This window comes from Dysidea avara, chromosome 12 (assembly GCF_963678975.1).
Source record: "Dysidea avara chromosome 12, odDysAvar1.4, whole genome shotgun sequence".
NCBI classification, from domain to species: Eukaryota; Metazoa; Porifera; class Demospongiae; order Dictyoceratida; family Dysideidae; genus Dysidea; species Dysidea avara.
The window spans coordinates 17,458,055-17,473,099 of NC_089283.1; the positions used below are offsets into that span (position 1 = coordinate 17,458,055).

At 36.9% G+C, this 15,045-nt stretch overlaps 1 protein-coding gene and 1 long non-coding RNA gene across 3 annotated transcripts; both read left to right on the forward strand.

Moving 5' to 3' along the window:
* Window positions 1-325: 325 nt before the first annotated feature.
* Window positions 326-6,052, forward strand: LOC136240753 (uncharacterized). Its single transcript, XM_066031793.1, has 4 exons — window positions 326-1,980; window positions 2,044-2,289; window positions 3,540-3,890; window positions 5,618-6,052. Exons 2-4 carry the CDS (start codon window positions 2,151-2,153, stop codon window positions 5,632-5,634), a joined length of 507 nt encoding a protein of 168 aa, XP_065887865.1. The 5' UTR covers window positions 326-1,980; window positions 2,044-2,150; the 3' UTR covers window positions 5,635-6,052.
* Window positions 6,053-6,207: 155 nt separating this feature from the next.
* On the forward strand, window positions 6,208-11,382 carry LOC136240754 (uncharacterized). Of its 2 annotated transcripts, XR_010693956.1 has the most exons (7): window positions 6,208-6,693; window positions 6,747-10,547; window positions 10,593-10,724; window positions 10,771-10,821; window positions 10,882-10,966; window positions 11,012-11,151; window positions 11,206-11,382. It is a non-coding gene; the product is annotated as an uncharacterized lncRNA (long non-coding RNA). The 2 variants fall into 2 exon arrangements; XR_010693955.1 differs by having other exon boundaries at window positions 6,230-10,547.
* The last annotated feature ends 3,663 nt before the right edge of the window (window positions 11,383-15,045 follow it).

The window sequence follows — 15,045 nt, forward strand, 5'->3', positions numbered from 1 at the left end:
ACTTGCTGTTTATCACACACAATGTAACTTAACAATATATCATTGACATGATGAAAAGAAGAAGCTTTAAAGTGAGAATTATATGGTAAGATCAAGTCAGGCACTAACACTCCATGGTTTTCATATGTATATACACTTGCCATAAAATTCTGTCACAATTTGAATACGTACTAGACATATTAAAAATTTAAAATAAGAAATATAGGGATCGCTGAAAAAAGCCACGAAACAAGAAGGGATCGCTGGGGAGGTAATGTAAACCACAAATTCCTATTTTGACTTTTTATACTCAAATGGAGCATTTATAGAGAGTCAAAATAGGGATTTGTGGTTTACATTACCACCCCAGCGATCCCTTCTTGTTTCGTGGCTTTTTTCAGCGATCCCTATTTCTTATTTTAAATTTTTAATATGTCTAGTTTGTGTACTTTTTTCCAAATCCATATATGGATTATAAGTTAATTGGCACATTAGTGTAGTAAGCTAACAAAGATTCCTTGGTTTAAAAGGCTAACTCATTAGATATGTTAATGCAATATTAATTTTGTAATCTATGATAAAGACTGTATTTTCATCCTGATTCATTTGTACACACACAAAATATAAGGCAGGATACATTAATTCCTAGTCTATACTCAGTGTTTGAGCCATCATCATCACACTTGGTACCATTGCTGAAAACACACTGCTATATGAGCTAGCTACCTGTCAGAAGAATTACTGATTGTGCACCTATCATACAGGAGACAGTGTTGATGACGGAACAGAAGACTTGAAGAAGAACAAGATGTCTTAGGTGTTTATTCTAACAGAAGGACAAGAATGAAACTCTATGATACAAGTTATAAGAATGGTAACTGTTAGTGTTATAATTCCTGTAGAGTCCAATTTTTTTTTCATAAATTTTCACGTGATATAACGATGCATACATTAAGCACGTACATTATAGGTGTAGAGTTGTCTAGCAGAATAGGTAGTGAAGAGATAGCTATACATTGTAGCTGTAGTGCTATTATTGTAGCGATGACGCTTTACAACACCTTTGTATAAATGCACGTATGAACAGGGCTGAATACAGCAGCAACATTGTGAGTTGGTATTAATCAAGCTAAATAGGAGATGGCTAGGCTTGGCCGAAAAGTCTTCCTATGCCGGTGTCTGCATGTACAAATCACAATGTCACTACCAGTGGCCAGTGGCATAGCCAGTCTTACATGATTACCAGGGATTTGGCAGTCATTACCCATACATGCAGGAGTACTTTAAACTAGCATATTGAGTTCCAATTGCCAGGACTTAGACTGGGCTCTAGCCCTGGAAAGCCTAGGTGTAGCCTGCTAGCAACAGTGTGTCACAAAGTGGAACACCATAGGTATAGTCAGCAAAGTCTGGTTAGCATGCATGTGGTCATGGCTAAATGTTTGCAACTGTCAATGTCACTAGCTGATCGGAGAGTGTGCTAGAATACGCGTGCTTGCAATGATACAAAAGTTACAAAGTTTGAAAGTTGAAACAATGGGTCAAATTTTATGTGTGAAAAAGGTACCTTTTCGCAAATCCGGTCACATTTTATTTGCTTTGCTTGAAAGTTTCATACGTATTAAATATCGATAGTCATTTAAAATGACAAATGTGACCTGATTTTGGAAAATCTTTCTTTTTGGGCACATAAACAAGATTTAAAATAACACCAACATGAGACAGCTATGCTACATCTTAATCTTGCCAGTTCTGTAAACAGGCTTTGGTAGGCATTCAAAGCCCTCAGAAAAATACTGGATTGGCTTCAGACAATGTTATTGGCTTGGAGTGGTTGGCAAAGTAAAAGGTGAGATTTACAGAAATAAAATTATATTTATATCTCTGTTAATCTTAACATTAATACATAACTGTCATTGGAGATACTCTAAAATGTTGTAACTTTTCATCATTCAATTACTGAATATTGCGGGCAGTAATTAGTAAGGATAGATGCATATGGTAATATTAATCAATGCTCAAAACTTTTTTTCATATATTTGGTAAATGAAATTCAATATATAGGTGGAGTTTACACTGGAGCAATCAACAACATTGTCCTACCACAAAGTGGATCACCAGTCACTGTTAAGTGTCCAGTATCAACAACAGTTAATAGTGTTAACTGGTTCATGTACACTGATGAGACAAGTACAGTTAATGTGTTCACTGGTAACAACTTTGATGTTATCACTCCTGGAATATATTATTGTGAAGTAAATGAAAAAAGAGGTGTTTACAGGAGTAATAGTTTTACAGTGTATAAAATAGGTAAGTGTGTTAGTGCAAAGATTATAGCTATACTTTTTGATTGAAACTTGTGAGAGTAGCAATAGCTACAATGAAGCAGGCAATGATATTCCACCAATGAAGAGCAATATAAAACAGAGTATGCATTTATCATACTTCCTTTCCTGTAATGAAGAAGATTGTTGTAGTAGAAGTGCTGACATTTTGCCATAGAAATGTGTGTTAGAATGTATATAGATGACATTTAATAAATAGGGAATTTCTATATAGCTACAACTGATGTTGGATACCCTACATAAATTTTGGACACCTGGCTCTTGTGTACATGCCTGCTGTACATTCAATACAGAGTAAAGTTACTGGATAACTGGTATACACAGCATTCTACAATGCAAGTGATGTGTGGTGTCTGCCTATTAGATATCTCTACTACTTTGCATGTGAATGCAGATTAAAAGGGCTGGCTTTGTGGAAGTAATATTCTGTATGAGAAAGAACAAAATTAATAATAACTATAAATTTTAGACTTATGAGAGCTTTTCAAGCCTGTTATATGTGTCACAATGCATGGATATTTCATTTCAGTCCATATTTAGCTAAAAGGGTGTTTGTGACACTTCATTAGTAAATCCATCTATGTCCAATGAGTGCATGGCCCTATCATAGGGGTGGCCATCTTTTTGTGCAGGCATAAAGGGGTTAATAACAGTTTCTGACTCTATTTCTTTTTCATCTATTTTCCACTGATGCTTATGTACACACACGACTGTCAAACAGGCAAAATTTGCCATAACTATTGTTTTAAATTTTTAGCTAGTCACAGTATAATTTTGTACAATACAGTATGTACAAATGACTTTAAAGCCATTCAATTGATCCACAAGGCATTCTGACAATTAGACTCTTTATGGTGTATGCTTTTGAGCTTTGTTTAAATTACTGTGCTCAAAATTATGCTTGAAATTTTACTGGAGAGCTGACTGTTTTATTGGAGTATATCAGTATTACTTGACTCTTATGCGTATATATATTCCAGTACGTAATTGCTATATTACAGCATCTCAGTGTAACTTCTATTAGCTGTAAATAATTAGCTGCCACAAAACAGGAAACATAACCTTTATGTAAAAATTCATCATTAGTATAATATGCATCATGCATTTTAAATAAAATATTTTTTGCCTATTAATCTGGCATAATGCTTTTGATAATCCATTACTTCAAAACGTGTAAGAGTACGTATTACAGCTACTATTTCTGTTGTAATGTAGGTTTTAATAAAGACTTTACAGTGCATCCAGGCAATTTGACAGTATATGAGAATACAGAAAGATACGCATTTAAATGTCATATTAACATGTTTGCTGAAATTTATGATCATTTGAGTCTGATGAGAATTGAGTGGGATGGTGCCATGAAAGATTCAGAAGAGTTTCAATTACAAGATAGTCAGTTCAGTTTTAGTCCATTACCAGGATACAGCATCTTTGTTAGAGATGCAAATGGTTCATCATTTGATTTGTTCCCTAACAGATATCGGTGTAGAGCAGTTTTCACATTACCAAATGGATCTGACATTACTGTTGCTACAAGTAAAATGGCTTTTCTACTAGATACAGAAGGTATTATATATAACAATGCAAATAACTGTGTTGTAATAACATGGGATATCATGAAAACATACATGTGACTGGGCCTTCGATAATAGAAATTTGCCTACTTTTTCAAAATTTTCAGACGCACAACTATTTATGCCATTATGCTATGGCCACACAACTTCCAGCACTTGCTAATCATTTAATTGGCTTTATAATAAAAGTTACAGAATGCAGATATTCTATTCTAATACTGCATTATGATCTGTTATGAGAAAGGGTATAGTTTGTGCTCACACATCCTGTTTTCATATAGAAGAATAGTAAAGCACTTTTATAATACAGGAAACAACAGTTTATATTATATTACTAGAAGGTATAGCCTAATGATTATGAGCACCACAATAAATGATACAAACTCAATCATTAAACACTTTCCAACTATTAATGATACTGGTGGGTTCACATTCACCTGAGCCCCTGCCAACAACCGTAATATCATAGATGTGAACATATGTTCACTCACAATGGTATCGAACAGTTTGCAAGCACGTTTGTGTGCCTGGACTGCCCATACTATAATATTATGAATAGGTTGTTTTTTAAGCCTAATAACGTACTCTTATCATAGTGGTTTTTTATGCAGTACTGGTGTTTAAAGGGTTTCACACATTTAAAGCAGCTGACAAAAAGTATTAATAAAAAAACAAGGAACATAAACTGACTGTAGGTACAGTGTTCCCTTGATTATCCAACCCTTAATTGATTATCCAAACAGTAGAATTGATTGCTCTATTAGAGTGTTTTGGTTAGATGTATATTCTATTAGAGAGTATTTGAACAGGGCTCTGTATATGTGACTGGGTTTGACAAAACCAGGCTTCCACACACGTCCAGTTCTTTGACTTTAATCACTTGTAACTTGACAACTCAGTATGCTATTGACCTACAATTTTCACACAATGCTTTCATTGCATTATACAATAACAGGTCCAAATTTGAAACTGCTAGTATACTTCTGCATTGTCCTTTAAAGTCATAAATCTGGACAGTCACATATATAAAAGAATGGGCTTTGATTATCAGGACTCTTAGATTATCTGAACATGTCTTGTTCCCAAGGGAGCAATGTATTGCTAAAGGCTGAAAGCCTGTACAGTACAGAGTCAGAAACAATCCCTATTATGATGTACATGTGTATATAAGTGTGCATCTCAATACCTTGGGACACTTACAGATGCAAAGTAGGGATGCATCAATTTTGCTGGAATAGTGTTTTGCAGCAATAGGTGTAGACAAAAGCAAGGAGTAACATAAGACAGCTGTGCTTGAGAAATTTACAGCAAATTAGAAATTACAATTACACAGTAGCTAGTTACACTGACATAAGCACAGTAGCACACAATCCTCCCATATAAGACTGTCAGGCTTCACACTCTGTAAGTTGTTTATGACATGGATACCATATGGGAGGGTTGTTGATGATATGTGGTTAGACCACAAAATATTTTTAAATGGTAGGGTTGTAATAAACACCCCACCCAACCTTTTTTTGCGTGTGAAAAGCAGCCATGATATCAACGCTACCATTTATCTTCCACTTACAATGGACAAACAAAGCACATATCAAAACATGCTATTGGGATTTGTAAAGTCAAAATGGCAAAAATGGTAAAATCAAATTTACAGCCAGTAATCATTTTATCAGCAATATTGTACATTACCAGTGTCCTTTGTTTGTTTTCCGCCCTTAGATCATGAAATAGACTGATTAAACTCTGATTTTTTCGAATGTCTCAGGATGGATGGATCACTTTTTCAGTTTCTCCCATACAAACTCCATACATTTTACATCATTTTGTATATTCAATAATTGCAAGCACTATAGACACGATCAAATACCATAAAACTTGATATCATTTAACTCCTTATGAATTGCTCTATCCGATTCTGGCCGAACAAAATTCGTAATCGCTATGGTGATGGCGTGATGCCGCTATTTAATTAGAACGCGAAATTCGTGTTTTGCTCTCCAATGGATTTTGTATTGCGTAAGTTGCTATTTACCATCGTTTGTTGTAAATTTGCAAGCTGTAAACACTTTAGCTTCGAATAAATTTTTTTACCATCGGATAGAGGAGTGTTATGCGTGTGTAATGGCGGCCGAACAATTTTGATACCGCCTTCAGAACCAGAGTTATGTAACTTTAAACTAACTTACCTCCATAGGCTGCCTTACATTGATTTTACGCATAATAATATTTTACGGAAAATTGTAATGTATGGGTTAATTTGACACGAGTTTTGATATGACTCACTGTGATGGCTAGAAAGAAGAATAAACTGGATGTGCACTTAAACGGCTTCTCGTAGCGAAGACGGGCAGCTCACTAGAGACCCTATTATGGCGATCTTGTAAGGTAAAAGAGTGCTGCACAACTTCAATCTGCCATCTATTAACGTTATAAAGACTATAGTCGAACAATACGCATCCCTGAGCACACAAGATTCCGTAATTTTGTTCTTCTACGGCTTCTTCCGTATATGGAACAGCAGGCAATGGCGAAGAAGAACTTAGAAATTTATCGAGGTGGAGGCCGGTTAGCGATCTGTGGAGTACGGGTTAATTAATGGGTCATGGAAACGCGGAAGGACCCAGTGAGTAAGGCTGTGTAGTTTTAGCTATCACGAAAAAATGGAAGCCTTGGGTTGTACATGAGTGAAACTATAGATAATACACGAACATGGATTGGAAACTCCCGTATTATTTACGTAGTGACGTCATAGACCATCCTCGTTACGGTGCGCGAAAAGTTTACAGTCGTTACAGGTGGAACATTTTGCATTTCGTGTAAGCTACAAATACGTGTTTATTGGTTACAGCTGGGTTACAAAGCACCTACACTAATTGGAGGCTGGACTGGTTATGGACACTGGCGAGTAGCAAACAACAGCGTAACAAGATGCAAGTTAAAAGGTGAAGTATAGTGTTTCTTAACGGTTGGGCAAATTTCCTGAAGAAATAAAAAGTGCAGCATCGTTTGTTTGCTGTTCTTAGCTTCACTTGTACCAGGTAGAGTGGCTTTAGCTAACCAGATATCCAATGTTTCACTGTATACTCAGACTGTTTGGATAAAACAACAGAAAACAGGCACTACTTTGGGCAATTGTTTTACCCAAGTCGAACAAGTCCTTGGCTAAAAATTCATTTCAATCTATCAAACATTTATTTGGTTGTGGCATAGAGGCTATGTTAAGATAGCTGGTAACGATGCTGCTGAAATATTTGCTAACGCGTACCTGCCAGTATCCACCTGTCGCCAATGATATTCCCTCCAATGTCCACAGACAAGCTGTGTTCTTGTTCAGTACAAAACGCTACACAATAAACAATGTAAAAGGAATGTCCACGCCTTGAAACTAGCCTTGAAACAAGCGAGAGAAAGCCAAACAGCCGCCCAGACATTTCAACAAATTTTCCAACGTATTGGCGCACCGTAACTAGGATAGGTAAATAATTTCACGGGCGTTTCCAATCCATGTTCGTGTATTATCTATGGTGAAACATAATAATAATAATATTATGAATAATAATATGAACAATTTCGCGTATAATTCGCAATTTTTGAATGTTTCTACATTTCGTCTAGACCATTTTTACTGCTATATCACCATTTGTCTGAGTTCAGTGTTTGATAATAAGCCATCTGAGTGTTGTTTTGTGCTCGAGTCTGCTTTCTAAGGCTGGTTTTAGGTGACTGCTCTATTAGGATTTTCAAAAATTCCACTGTGATCCCTATTATGAACCCACTATCGTGGTTCATGATAACTATGTATTTATATGATATATTATAGCATTCTGGCATGTCATGTCAAAGTAAAAATACCTGTGGCAGTAGTACTAGCTAATTGTGTATTTGTACATCCACTATAACTATCAATTACTTTGTCAAAATTTTATTGTGTTTTCAGCTGTATGTTCTACTCTTTAAAAATGAAGTACAGCTGAAAAGTGCCACTACAATCAATCCACTTACTCTCAAATATATGTAAGAGGTGCAATACGTCCATTATAAGTGCGATATCTCAAATATAAATGGTGCGAAACAAAATTATGGATACTTTATCCCATTATAAGTTCTGCAGAGGTTGCTAGTTATGAAACAGCGTGCAAAGGAAAGAGGGAAATCATTTTGTTAAATCTTGACATGCATACAGTTTGTGTGATTGAAATAGAACATAAAACAAGCCATGCAGCACAAGAAGCCATTGATGTTTGGACCTCAGCAAAATTAAAAAATAAAGGAATCAATTGCAATCCTGTAGTGTTTGGTAGAAAGATATCAGTCAGTTAGTCTGGTACACTAAACCACGATGTGCACAGTGCCCTTCCATATTAAGTTGCTTGCTGTTAATATCCTTGTATATAGGTACAGTATGTATGTAAGGTGCAACAGCAGTCTGTGTTCCACTATTGGGGCGGAATGTGTACTGCAAACCCTAAGGTTTTGCAGTACACATTCCTTAGCCATGTATGCACTGACTAGTGGATTGAGGATTCTACATTGAATTTTAAAAGCACAAAGCGAGAAGTTTTACTGGGATATGCTAAAAAGCCATTGTAACAAGTGGCTATATCTAGCAAATATGTATAATATTGAGAGTTGACATGTAGCTATGAATTTTGTAATGCATTGTGGGTTTTGGTATGTACATTCACCCACAATGTCTGCGCACATATTATGTGAACATTCCCTGCAAAACCTCTAACGTGCATGTTATTTCCTACCAATACAACTGGAAGACGAAACACAAATAAAATCTGCACTATACATAATTCCTCCCATGTTTAATAATAAGCTGATCGGTCACCAGAGTAGTATATATTCATTGCTGGATATGCACAAGCAAGTGCAAGGAGAGTAATTCTGTTGTGTTAGTGTACTATAGCTATATTCCTGGACCAAGAATAATTAATGTTGGTCATTTCATTCTATGTGAATCACTACAGGATATTTGTATGCACTTATTAGTAACATGGGATTACGTTAGTTGACTAAAACACGTTGAGAACAATTTTTGATGTATACTGTCCAATGGTTTCATTGCACAGTGACAGAAACAAGGTAATGTTGGCCTATAGCCAAATGTAGTCTTTATATCCCATACAGTTTGTGTGGTAATAAACCATCTGGTCATTGTTGTTCATTCTGTGACCACTGCCCATGCAAATGTTGGCAGACCCACTGTGCACTATATGATGACAAATATTCTTCACATTCTAAATGCAACAAACTATATAGTTAACAGTCTGTTTGTACGAAGTTTGAAAATGCTATGGGAATACTTGATTTCCCTACACAGAGCTCTCAAAAGTGCTGGCAAAGGAAGGTGTTTATGGTTTGTTAAATAGCTGTACTGTCAACAATGACTAATACATTACCAAGCTGATCACAAAAGATGGCTGACAAGATTAGTACATTATTTTTTAGCACACAACAATGCGGTAATGTAATATTCCAAGTCAAAGGATCTGCAACTAGAAAAAAATCCTATACAAGATATCAAACGTTATATCTAGCAAGATACCAAACATGGCAATGATATCAAAAGCAAAATATTCAGAAAAGTTGGACCACAAGACGTTCAGTATTTGGAAATTCTTCAGAAGGTAAAATTTCACACCTCAAATCTCTATAAACTGTACAAGAGTCACAAGGACACACACGATGCTGCATATATGGAAGTATGTATACAAGAAATATACAAGATTTCAGATCGGAATTTCAACAACATTTCAAAGCTGTGTGAAATTTCAAAGAAGTTGCAGACCATTCATTCCAGGTGTTCACAGAAGTATTATGCATGGCACTCTCATCTGACATGCAAAAACTAAGCAAAATATTAGATAGCTAATTCTCTTGTTCAGACATTATGGTTTAGGACAACCACTGTTGAGCTTGGTGATGTATTTCATGATAAACTGAGTCACCCAGGGAGGGGGGCAACTGGGGCAGGTCTCAGCTTGTTTGAGGTGTGTACTGTTGGGCCCGTATTGCTTCTGGGCAGTCCTGATGGCAAACTTTTATCTGCATTGAGGTAGCCACAATGATCAGGATGAAAATTCTTAAAAATTAATACTCTATGAATACTGTATAGCTATACCTGTAGTAAACTTCTTTGTGATGCATTTATCATTCCTAGTAGTAGTCTCTGCTCTGTATATAAGCTCTGTGCAAGCGACTTCCAAGTGGTTGCTACGCTGATAAGTAAAGCATACAGGACATCCAACTTGAGGACATCTGACACTCGGAGATACTGTACGACACGCTACATTATATATCGCACTATCCCTCGGCTTACGACGAAGTTAGATATATGGTCAGGAAACAGACGCAAATATGTTTAAGCAGTCATCAAATTAGACCAGGTTAAACGTTCCATCCAAAAAGTTCTATTTAATTATCACCATATCACTCACGTGAGGATGTCATAACTAGGCAACGGTACTTTGAGGCAGCTAGCTTCTGTTAACAACCGTTGAAGTTAAAAGTTTGTGTAGCCACGACTGGTGTAGCTACCTACGCAAAGAGCGAGGCTGGTAAAAGTCTGGTTGCTTCATGGCCGGTGGTGGTGAAAGACGGTCGGAGCTACGCCGGCATCGACTAATGAATACCAGCTGGGGTTTGTTAACTGTTTCCTGTAATTGTTTAACTGTTACCTTTGTAGGCAACTACGGACTTTATTTGTCGTCCATGTGCTGATGGCTCGTTTGTGCTAGTGCCTACTATGCCAAAGCCGATTATATGCCTAAGTCGAGTTGCCATTCACTTTTGCTGGGCTCCGCGTGATGGATGACAGGTTGGTAACACTGTGCTACTTGCTTTAGCTTATAGTTTTCATGTAGACAAGGTGGCAGAGAAGCAGTATTAGACAGAAGTGACAGGATAGAGTGATGGTACGTACAAAAGTCTCTCTGAGGCCGAGTTCATCAATGGTCTTACTCTATCCTTTGTAGTTCCAGTGACGTCGACATAGCATGCAGTGATAGACTGATACAAGTATGTACTGCTACAGAATTGATGGTCAGACTACCAAACATGGTAAAATATAATAATGTGTAATGTATTCTCAACTTGAATTCACAGTCGGAACACTATAACTGATTTGGTACAGTCATATAGACATTATTGAGGTATGTCCATATGTATGTACTGTACAATATATAAAATACTTATTGACGGAATTATACATTGCTGCTGAAGGATGTTTATTACTGACAACTGTGGTAAGAACATTCTTTATTGGTTTCATTTGTTTACAGTATCATACTACCCTATAGACTTGCAACATTGGTTACAGAAATAGGAGAAACTGATGGTTGCAGTTCCCATGGTTACCGTTCATCTTCACATTATTGATTTCTGCTGGATTAACAAGACTTGAAACCCTGGAACAATAATTGTAATTGATGACATTTCAAAATGTACATTTCTAATTGTAACAGTATTTAAATGGATACAGATCATACCACAATAACGGTGTGCGATACATACATTAGGTAAAATGGTCAGTAATACGCACAGAGAATGGTGTGCTCGGTGCGAGGAGGTATATCATACACACTTTGGTGTGATATGCAGCCAACTGTTTTAACAGTGTATTATGTTGATATTAGTCATCTTGCATACAGTAGTGTAGGATGATACATAATGCATTTTAAAAATGTTATATTGATGTCCATATGAAGATGGGCATGTGTACGTGTGTTGCATGGGAAATGGCTTGCCCACCCATTGCCTGCAGGCATGGCGAAAAATCTGGCTACGCCACTGGAGGAAACCATACCGAGGCATTAATTTTTCGTATAAACACCGTCTTTACATGTGCGTAGCTGTCTCTATTTTTCAAATAAATAATGTCACAAGTGAAGTTATTGTTATTGTTATTAGCGCTTCACAGTGACCAGCACTGAAGGTCTGACAGCAACATGTGCTGCAGCCTTAGGATTACCTAACCTAATTGCAAGGACTTAGATTTAGTGGCTTATAGCTGAAAAGGTGTAACAGAAAAGGGGCCAAAGTAAGGAAAAAATCCCTCCAACCCCAGGATTCGAACTGCAGGTCACCCAATGTCTAGTCGGGGCCACACTCAGTCTCCTCCAGGAAGTTATAGAAGCTATGCTATGTGAGTATACAAAATGAACTAAAAAACTATAATTACAACGAAGAGTACGGGACAAAAGAATACAAAACAAACTACAACGAAGCAAGTATGACTTAGTCTCGCGTGGCCAGACCCTTTCCGCGCGGCCGCTTATCGATTAGAGATTATAAGTAGCGCGCCGCTTATAATCTCTAATCGATAAGCGGCTGCGCGGAAAGGGTCTGGCCACGCGAGACTAAGTATGACTGCTGGGAAAGTCATCATCACTACCTTGCAGAGCCCATGCAATTATTCTAGCATTATTAATTTTGTCCATAAACAAACTGAAAGTTGCTGGAGTAGAATTCTTCAGGGTGAAATACCACTATCATTATATAGTGGTACGATCAGCAATAGAATGAAAGCAAAAGGTGTCCAAACTTCAAAATAATTCCACAACTAGCTAGTGGTCCATAGGTAGGGAAAGTTATGCGTGGGAAAAGTTTCGCGACTTGCACTCTACTTTGTTTTATTATTATTATTATTATTATTATTATTAAAGCTTTACAGTGGCCTGCACTGAAGGTCTGACAGCAACATGTGCTGCAGCCTTTGGATTAACCTAACCTAACACACTAGAACTGGAGACTTAAAGATTACATGGCCTAACTAACAATAAGGTGAAACAGAAAAGGGTCAAAGAAAGGAAAAAAAATCCCTTGTATACCGGCTGGGGATGCGGCGATTATGCCAGCATAATTTCGGGCATAATAGGTATGTGTGGGAATCAGGAATTATGCTGGCGTTGTGAGGTGATTGTAAAGCTTTAACATTAGGAAAATCTCCAGATTGCACAATTCCGTTAAATAGATCGAGATACTCTAATAGAGCAGTCAGAAACTCTAATAGAACAGTCGCTGAATATTAATCACTCTAATAAAACAGTCACATTGAAATGAAATACTCTAATACAGCAACCAGATTAAGAATTCAAGACTATCTGAAGCTTAAACATTAATGAAAATGGTGTGATACAGCAATAAACAGCCAATTATGGTGGCATAATTTTGGGAATAATGGGCAATTTTCAAAAGCATAATATATAGGTGATTTTTTGAACACTGCTCAAAAGCATAATGCTCAACTTTTGGAGCATAATAGCCTCATGCCTAATACCGGCATAAAAGTTTAGCGATGCTGATTTTCCATACTAATTTAATACTGTACAAATACAAGCATGTAGAAGCTAACCGGCGTAAAAGTTTCGCGATAGCTACTGCAATTGCGAAATTCGCGAAACTTTTCCCAAATGTAACTTTCCCCACCTACGGTTAAAACACGGGAATAGAAAAACTAAGGAAAAAATAATCAGCATGTTAAGCACACAAAGATCTCTTTTTGGACTCAATGGATATGATAGAGACTAAGGAAAAAACAGTAGTTTCCATAAATCAGGGGCAGATAAGTAGCTACTGAGAATGCTTGCATATAAATGTTTATTATTTGAGTCCAAACATGCAGAGATCTCTGTGTGTTTATATCTAGCTCCTACACTGTTAAAAATAAAGAGTAACCACCACTCTGAGAGTTCCCAGTGTAGGGAGGATTTAACACCCCATGGAGAGTAGTCAACACTCTGAAGAGAATAACCATTACTCTGAAGAGTAAGGGACACCACCTTCAGAGCATGTGTTACTCCCCAGTTACTCCTTTAGAGTAATGGTTACTCTCCAGGGGTGTTAAATCCTCCCTACACTGGGAACTCCTTGAGAGTTGTGGTTACTCTTCATTTTAACAGTGTATAGCTACTTATGCATTTCAGCAAAATACGTTTGTGTCTTTGAGCCCATCCCCCCCAACTTTTCAGTGCTTCCTCCACCTCTGCAGTTTTTGCTCACATGGCAGGTGCAGAAAGACAAACATAGATATTAACAAACATACAAGGCCATCATAATTAAAGTGCTTGTTTCTCAACACCAGGTACACCATAAACAGTTGCAGGGTGGAGGTGATTATTGATTATTAACTCAATTATACTTGACTGCATGCTTTAGTTATAGTAGCTAAGACTCTAGAAATAGCATCTTTAAAGTATCAACAACTGAAGAGGAGGTGTTAAAATAATGAAATAGAAACAGAGGTAGAGCCAAGGCTTCTATTGCATCATTCTAACACTGACTCTGAAATGGTTTATACTTCAAAGATGCTGGTTTTCATGTCTTACTGTCTTAGAAAATAGTGGGTGTGATTTGATGATTGGTGATTTTCCACAAGTCTCTTATTTATTTTTATTTATCCATTACTGTGTAACAAATTGATACAGAAGACACATATATAATTTTTATATATTATGCGAGCAAACTATAGTGCATACGTATAGTTATGTACATGTAAGAGGTCCTTAAAAGTTACAATGAGGGATTTGCTCTTAGTAACAGCTCACAGGCCTCCAAGTGTCTTCATCAGTAACAGACTCCAGACATCAAAGTATACCATTTTCTAATTGTAGTACATGACTGCTTATTAGAGTATCTCGATCTTGAAGGTGCAAGGGCTATACACCCTGTGAAATCAAAGAGAAGAAGCTCCAACCCACTAGTTACTGTTCTGATATGTTTATGTGCAAAGGAAAATACATTTGTCTTAACGTTGGGCCATTTTTTGCTTTTCCCTCAATCAGAAAACAGTAAGTTTGTATTTTAATTTTGTTCTTTTCTTTATGCTGTAATGACTTGTTTACAAAAACTGAAAACAATGAGTTAACGTGATCTATAATAAAATAATTGTGGAACTTAAAAATTGATGTGGGAACAAGGAATTTATGGTGGTCCACGCATTCATTCATACATGCACGCACCCCCCCCCCACACACACACACACACACACACACACACACACACACACACACACACACACACACACACACACGTATTTGTGTAAAACAATTCAGAAACCAGGTGCATGTAAACAGCCTGCCTTTGGTCAGCTATGGGTGTGTGCTTGGTATAAAAATCATATTGTGCATTCCGGTGAAATG